This window comes from Mus musculus, chromosome 13 (assembly GCF_000001635.26).
Source record: "Mus musculus strain C57BL/6J chromosome 13, GRCm38.p6 C57BL/6J".
Lineage (NCBI taxonomy): Eukaryota > Metazoa > Chordata > Mammalia > Rodentia > Muridae > Mus > Mus musculus.
The window spans coordinates 60,999,072-61,006,220 of record NC_000079.6 but is presented as its reverse complement, the minus strand read 5'-3'; the positions used below and the strand labels follow the sequence as shown (position 1 = coordinate 61,006,220).

General features: G+C 38.6%; 1 protein-coding gene across 2 annotated transcripts; it reads left to right on the top strand.

Annotated features, from left to right (window-relative positions):
- The first annotated feature begins 295 nt into the window (after positions 1-295).
- On the top strand, positions 296-6,042 carry Ctsj (cathepsin J). 2 transcript variants are annotated; one of them, NM_012007.2, is made up of 8 exons: positions 296-368; positions 1,660-1,796; positions 2,106-2,225; positions 2,368-2,514; positions 2,973-3,197; positions 3,656-3,818; positions 4,777-4,894; positions 5,642-6,042. In NM_012007.2, exons 2-8 carry the CDS (start codon positions 1,671-1,673, stop codon positions 5,742-5,744), a joined length of 1,002 nt encoding a protein of 333 aa, NP_036137.1. In that variant the 5' UTR covers positions 296-368; positions 1,660-1,670; the 3' UTR covers positions 5,745-6,042. The 2 variants fall into 2 exon arrangements, with proteins under 2 accessions (NP_036137.1, NP_001343220.1); NM_001356291.1 differs by having other exon boundaries at positions 2,103-2,225.
- The last annotated feature ends 1,107 nt before the right edge of the window (positions 6,043-7,149 follow it).

The window sequence follows — 7,149 nt, the reverse complement described above, 5'->3', positions numbered from 1 at the left end:
TCAGCAAGCAGAAGGCCAGATAGAACATGATCCAAGACCTAGTGGATTGCTATCTAACTTCCTTTGACAAGGTCAACAAATTTAGCTCCCCACTGTCAACAGGGTCAACCTTCCAGCGTCAAGCTCAACCTTCTATCGTCAGGATGAAATCATATCTCAGAAAGAGCCTCAAGTCCCAGTGCCTGGAGGCCTAATCCAGTCACCAGCACAGCCAATCATACAAAGAGCAGGACTGAGGGGGTGGGGCCCTGTCCACATGCTTGGGATTTAAAGTCAGAATGAGGTGTTGCTGGCCAGAACTCAGGACCACAGCAACCTCTGAAGAGTTGAGTCTGTGGAGTGGACTAAGGCGGCATCAGTCACCACAGGTGAGGCCCTGCCTGTGCCAAGGCAAAATGGGAAGCTATCTCGGTGGGGAGACTTTGAGAGACTCCATGGAGACTCAGGCAGATCTCCACGAATGAAAATATATTCTAAGGATCAGCAGCTCTTCTGTGTGTAGGTGGAGGAGAGAGAGTAGAAAGGTATAGAAGAATTCAGGTGTCTTGCACCCCAGGTTTACATTTGTATAGGTTCCCAGTAAGTGCAAGTCTTGATCTGTCACCAGTGAATGAAAGAAGGCACATCATGCTCACTAGTAGCTGTCATTAGTACCTCCTAGGAAATAAGATTTTTTTCTTGCACATAATCCCTTGATAAATCTGGTTTCAATTGACTTGTATAGATGCAGTAGAATCAGCCATGTCCCTATCCAGGTCCTTGGGGAACTATGCTTTAGAGACCCAGAATTTTCTGAACCTGAAATTCCATTTAAGGATGACTATCGTATGCTACCTCCACTTGTGAATCTGGCTTCCTATGGCTTGTCCATGTGACACCATGGAGAGTTTGGTTACATGATCCCAACAGCAGTACCGAGTAGTACCTATGATTCTTCCAACATTCATTATAGAAGACATTTCACAAAGTTTTCATTCAAGAACGGAGGTTTCAAGACAAGCCCACTATCTGATATATTAGAAGAGGATATTATGACATATGCCCCCAACTCTTGATCTCACAATGAAATTTGGATCTGATACCATATAGCACAGGTTTTATTTGGTATAAATCAAGAGTCAGTGATATCCTAAGTACATGCAGTTTTTGTTTGGTTGGTTGGTATGCTTTTGGGTTTTTTTTTTCTATTTTCATTTTTGTTTTTCTTGTTTTTGTTTTGCTTTGTGTTTTATTTTGTTTTGTTTTTGTTTTGTGTGGTTTGGTGTTTTTTTGTTGTTGTTTTGGGTTGGTTTTTTGTTTTTTTTTCTGTTTTTGTTTTGTTGTTTTGTTTTGTTTTGTTTTTGCTTATGATCCTCCGTGTTTAGGGAGCTCTTTCTCAAACAATGAAGTAAAATACACCTGAAGTTTTCATTGATAGAATTCTGGGCATGTGCTCTTCATTTTGCTTTGGATCTAATAACTACACGTGGTTAATTTATTTTAAACTTATCCCAAGCTTGTTTTTTTTTTTTTTTTTTTTTTACAGTCTTTCAAAAAGTATTTGGAAGACCGTTTCAAAGAATTTTATTGATCATGCATGGCTTATTTTCTTAGGAAAAGGTGAGAAGACATTTAAACACTATTGGTGTAGACTTGTCATCATCTCTCATTCCTCTCCAGGTTCTTGAAACATGACTCCTACTGTCCTTCTGTTAATCCTGTGCTTTGGAGTGGCCTCAGGTGCCCAAGCACATGATCCCAAATTGGATGCTGAGTGGAAAGACTGGAAGACTAAATATGCAAAATCATACAGTCCGGTTGGTAAACTGAAAACTGTGCAGAAGGGCCTAAGAGTAAATTTTCATTGCTGTTGCAAGTGTCTAGGCACACATTAGAGATCACAGAACCCCTACACACACACATATTCACTGTGAGATTATCTAATCACAATCATTGTGAACATGGGGTGACCATATTCTGTTTTCCTCAGTATGTGGAGAATGTGTGGGTATAGTATACTGAGACTACTCTTCATGACCTCTGTTCACCTGCAACAGTAACTACACATAATCAGCTTCTCCAGAAATTTAGAAAGAAATGGCATCCATTATGCTCATTTACAGAAGGAAGAAGCACTGAGGAGAGCAGTATGGGAAGAAAACATGAGAATGATCAAACTGCACAACAAGGAGAATAGTCTGGGGAAGAATAACTTCACCATGAAAATGAATAAATTTGGTGACCAGGTGAGTGTGACATGGATTGCTTCACACTTTGTTCTCCTAAGTGCTTTACATGGAGTCTTGTATGTGGCATGGTGTGTGTGTGTGTGTGTGTGTGTGTGTGTGTGTGTTGCCTTGTTTTTTATTAATGTTATTTTCCTTAAAGACCAGTGAAGAATTCAGAAAATCAATAGACAATATTCCAATTCCTGCTGCCATGACAGACCCACATGCCCAGAACCATGTATCTATTGGTTTACCCGATTATAAGGATTGGAGAGAGGAAGGCTATGTGACTCCTGTACGGAATCAGGTAAAACAGTGACACATACCCCCTTTCTTAAGCCACTTTGAAAATAAATTACTTGATATCTCTGTGTGGGTATTGAGCATGGAGAGATGTGCAGTTGATTTTTCCTTCTATAAAAGCTTTATACATATGTAAAATGGATATTTATCCTAGCAATCTACCACATACACCCTCTCTCTAGCTATCATTCTCTAAAACATCTGTTTCTGGAATTTATTTCATTTGTTGTTTCTGTTGTCATTAATAACTCATAAACCAATAGGTCTTGCTCAAATGTTCCTGTGTGTGACCACTATCTAGGGTGTGAACAAACTGCCAGCAGTCATGACCTCTAGGAGAGTACCATTCTTCCCTTGGCATCGAGTGACTGCCAATACATCATTTCCATAAGTTATTGCAATGTCTTTGTTGTTGCTGGCATTTGTGTTTGTTTATGTATGACAATATTTTCTTCCTGACAGGGTAAATGTGGCTCTTGTTGGGCTTTTGCTGCAGCTGGTGCCATAGAAGGTCAGATGTTCTGGAAAACTGGCAACCTCACCCCTCTAAGTGTGCAGAACCTATTGGACTGTTCTAAAACTGTAGGAAACAAAGGCTGCCAATCGGGTACTGCACACCAAGCATTCGAGTATGTTTTGAAAAATAAAGGTCTTGAAGCTGAGGCAACCTATCCATACGAAGGAAAAGTAAGAGGACTTCCTATTTTGTCATTATATCTCACCTTTAAGCATGAAGACACTTCTAGAAATAATCCTTTGTCTTCTGAACTCCCATTAGGAGGTAGATTCTCTATATACTGCAATTGCTTTCATTACAATGCCTGCCATATCAGACACTAAATAGCTTCTGAGCTGATGGTTTCCATGTAGCTGTCCCTGCTTCCATGCACATGGACAATATACAAACCCTTTCCACATATAATGAAGATTCCCCCCTATAAAATTTTCTTATGGACAGAAAAAAATGTGAAGTGTCATTGAAAGCATTAGAATGGATTCTCAGTTCCAGATCTTTCACTTTATTTCACTTCCTGTAATGACTTACAACAGTCCAGACATGGGGGTGCTTAGCAGTGCTGTGGTTCTGATTCATACTCCTCAGAAGGCAGGTGTAACTGAGTCTGTTATCTCTTTACTGTTTAAAGGACGGACCCTGCAGGTACCGTAGTGAGAACGCTAGTGCTAATATCACAGATTATGTGAACCTCCCACCGAATGAGCTTTACCTATGGGTTGCTGTAGCATCTATTGGGCCTGTCTCTGCTGCCATTGATGCTTCTCATGACTCTTTCAGGTTCTACAATGGAGGTAAGCATATTTCCTTCTAGATGTGAAAAAAATGAAGAATTGTGACATCCCAATGCCATGCCATGCTATGTTCTTATCTATAAGATTTTATGTGAGTTTGAGTTTCTCGATTGCCTTCCCTGTGCAATCATACTGAGTCCTATCTTTAACTGATATGACCCTCTCATGAAAGTAAGTATATCATATGTTATAAAATTTATGTTTAGTTTATTTTTAAACTATCCCCAATTTGGTGGATGCTTTAGATTTTTTTGTGGAGACTGTACATCTGAAATCAAATTATTAATGGGTCTCTTGAATTAGGTAACTTCTATCTAGTGAATTTTATTTGGCATGAGATTCTAGTGAAAAGAATTAAATATTCTTATATGCACCTACGTATAATGGCAAGCTTTCCCAGTTCCCCAAAATAATGACTCTGAGACTTAATTATATATAAATAAGTGTTTAGACCTGTTCACCAACTAGCTCATATCTTACTTACCTGTTTATTTTATTCTAACTTCTGTCATGTGGCTGGTTACATGATCCTAGGGTCCATTTGACTGTCTTCTGTGTCTTTGATGAATCTTCCTATGCCTGACAATTTTCCCATAAGTCCTCTATCTGTACCAAAACTTAATCTTCCTATTTCCTGCCTAAGCTAATAGGCCAATTGCATTTTGTGACCTGTGATGCTTCCATATGGTACAAGGAATTCTCCCTACACCTAGGCAAGTGTTTATCAACAAATCTATACTTCTGTTTTCTTCAGTTTTCAGTGAAAACATATATATATATATACATACACACACATGTACATATATTAGCCTTCTCACTAACAATTCATTTTGCTCTTACATCTAATTGTGATTTACATCATTTCAGAGACCTGTGAAAACTCCTCCCTATTGATGGTGGCAATGCTCACTGTCATGTATCCTTTGCATCTCATGTCAGCTTCCATTTCATTTCTCAGGTATTTATTATGAGCCAAATTGCAGCAGTTACTTTGTGAATCATGCAGTTCTGGTGGTTGGCTATGGATCTGAGGGAGATGTGAAAGATGGTAATAACTACTGGCTGATCAAGAACAGGTATACTTGCCAAAAAAAATTTTTATATTTGAAATTCTAGGGGCTGAAGAGATAATTCAGTGTCTAAGAGTACTTGGTGCCCGTCCAGCAGATTCACAAATGGATTATTTCTTGCAGTCAATGTTTGAGTGTACAGCCTAGAAAACATTGTTCCACTTAAACTGAACAAATCTGTTCTTGTTTTCTTATGTACATGAATGAGGTATGTGTACATGCATATGTGCAACTGAGACATGATGTTAACATCAGTTGCCTTATAATAATTATCCACCTGCTATAGTGAGACAGTGTGCCTCGCTGGTCTAGGGGTTTATTGTCTAGACTGGCTATCCAGCTTCCTCCAGGTACATCTGCCTCTATATCTGGAGGACTTGTACTTTAGGAACACCACTGTGTTAATCTAGCTTTTAAACAGCTCTTTACTTTGATACCCAGTCCTTCACCTCTGAGCTCTCCTACAACTTGGAGAAGCTACTCACATATGTGTGATCATAATATTCCCATCCTGTCACTGGTTTCTTGGCAATCAGTGTCATTTGGTGCCATTGCTTTTTAAAATCTCACACATGTATTAGCACTGAACCACCCTTTCTCTGCTGTGGTCTTCACAGTCCTGTGTGAGGTGCTTCTTGGTACCCAGGGGCAGGCCTTCAACTTTTTCTGTTCCTTCTATTAAGTTGACCTCTTGCTAGCTGTTGCAATAAGTTCATGTTCTTTATAATAAATGAAATACACATTTCCTTTTAGCTGGGGTGAAGAATGGGGCATGAATGGCTACATGCAGATTGCCAAAGATCACAACAACCACTGTGGAATTGCTTCACTTGCCAGCTATCCCAATATATTTTGATCTGCCTGTTGGTCACAAAGGAAGACATGGTGGAGACAGTGTTTAGTGCCTTCCACCTTCACAGTAACCAGTCTCTCCTGAGTGTTTTCAACAGTTGAGTGGCTAAAAAGCCACCTTGTGGTGTGGAATCTGGAACCTGCTTGTTCTACAACAGCATGGCAACTACTATAATTAAATTCTCTACTGATGTGTCTTCATGATTCCTGTAGTAATTTTATTTTAAATTTTAGTGGTTGTGCAAATGGTGTCTTTTAAAAGGTTAAATTGAAATATAGTTTGTAGCTTCTTTCTGTTTTGCAAAGTGATTGTGTGTGTGTGTGTGTGTGTGTGTGTGTGTGTGTGTGTGTGTGTGTGATCAAACATGTAACTTGTCTTAAAGACAGTACTGAGCATAGTGGTGGTGTTTGAGAAGAACGTGAGCAGCTCTTCTGTGATAGTCTATTCCATTTTGGACATGGCCTGCTTAAAGAGTTCTATATACCAGAAACATTAGTCTAAGAGATTATCTGAAGATTTCTTAGTTTGACACTTTTTAACCATCATGAATTTACCAACTTTCAATTCTCTGAATTGTGATGGCACAGAATTCTACAACATTTTGCTGAGCTGTGCCTCTCCCTTGTCTAACACCTCAATTATGTACTAATGTTCCTGTTACTGTGTCAGAGACGTCAAGGTCATCACAGGACTGTGGTTCAGGTGACACTTCCAGAATCTTTAGTGCCTCAACATACACGAGTGGCAAGAGAAGCATTTTGATATAATTTTTTGTAGGCATTGTCCTATGGTATTATTTGCTACTGCTGTTAAACCTTGAGCATATTACCTGATGCATTAAAATAAGCCATGGGCATATATGTATGAAAAACTGTACGTACGTATGTATGTATGTATGTATGTATATGTATTCACATATATTCATATACAGCTTTATATACATGGGCTTAAACATTTAATTCTATTCTTAGCCTATGTCCCAAGTGGATAGTACAACTGGCCTATGCAGATTTGACTCAAACTTCTCAAAGCCGAGTCTTTCACTCCTTTATTGAGATTAAGCTTGACTCAACTGCATAAGGGAAGAGATGAAATCTAAATTTCTTCGCTTTTGAATTATATTTAAATCTTTCATTTAACTGAGGCATAATATTGGTCCTTTATGGAGCAATTTTTAATTCAGTTTACATGTGCAAAAATGCACACACACAATCAGTATAACTACAGTTGAAATATATTCAAATATTAGAATTTCAATGAATCTTCTGGAAACATCTGGAAGTTTCTAGCTACTTGTGTTAGACTGTAGCAGTAGAGGTTAATAGAGTAATTTACCCTCAATTGGATTGACCAAACATTATCCACCTTATCTTTATCTTTCCTTCCAATCTTTTCAGTGAATATTTTT

What these genes read in the sequence shown, in the direction of transcription:
- Ctsj (NM_001356291.1), top strand. Translation starts at nt 1,671, where the DNA reads ATGACTCCTACTGTCCTTCTGTTAATCCTGTGCTTTGGAGTGGCCTCA. An exon ending in ATGCAAAATCATACAGTCCG is followed by an intron (nt 1,797 to 2,102) that starts GTTGGTAAACTG and finishes GCTCATTTACAG; the next exon opens with AAGGAAGAAGCACTGAGGAG. An exon ending in TACTGGCTGATCAAGAACAG is followed by an intron (nt 4,895 to 5,641) that starts GTATACTTGCCA and finishes ATTTCCTTTTAG; the next exon opens with CTGGGGTGAAGAATGGGGCA.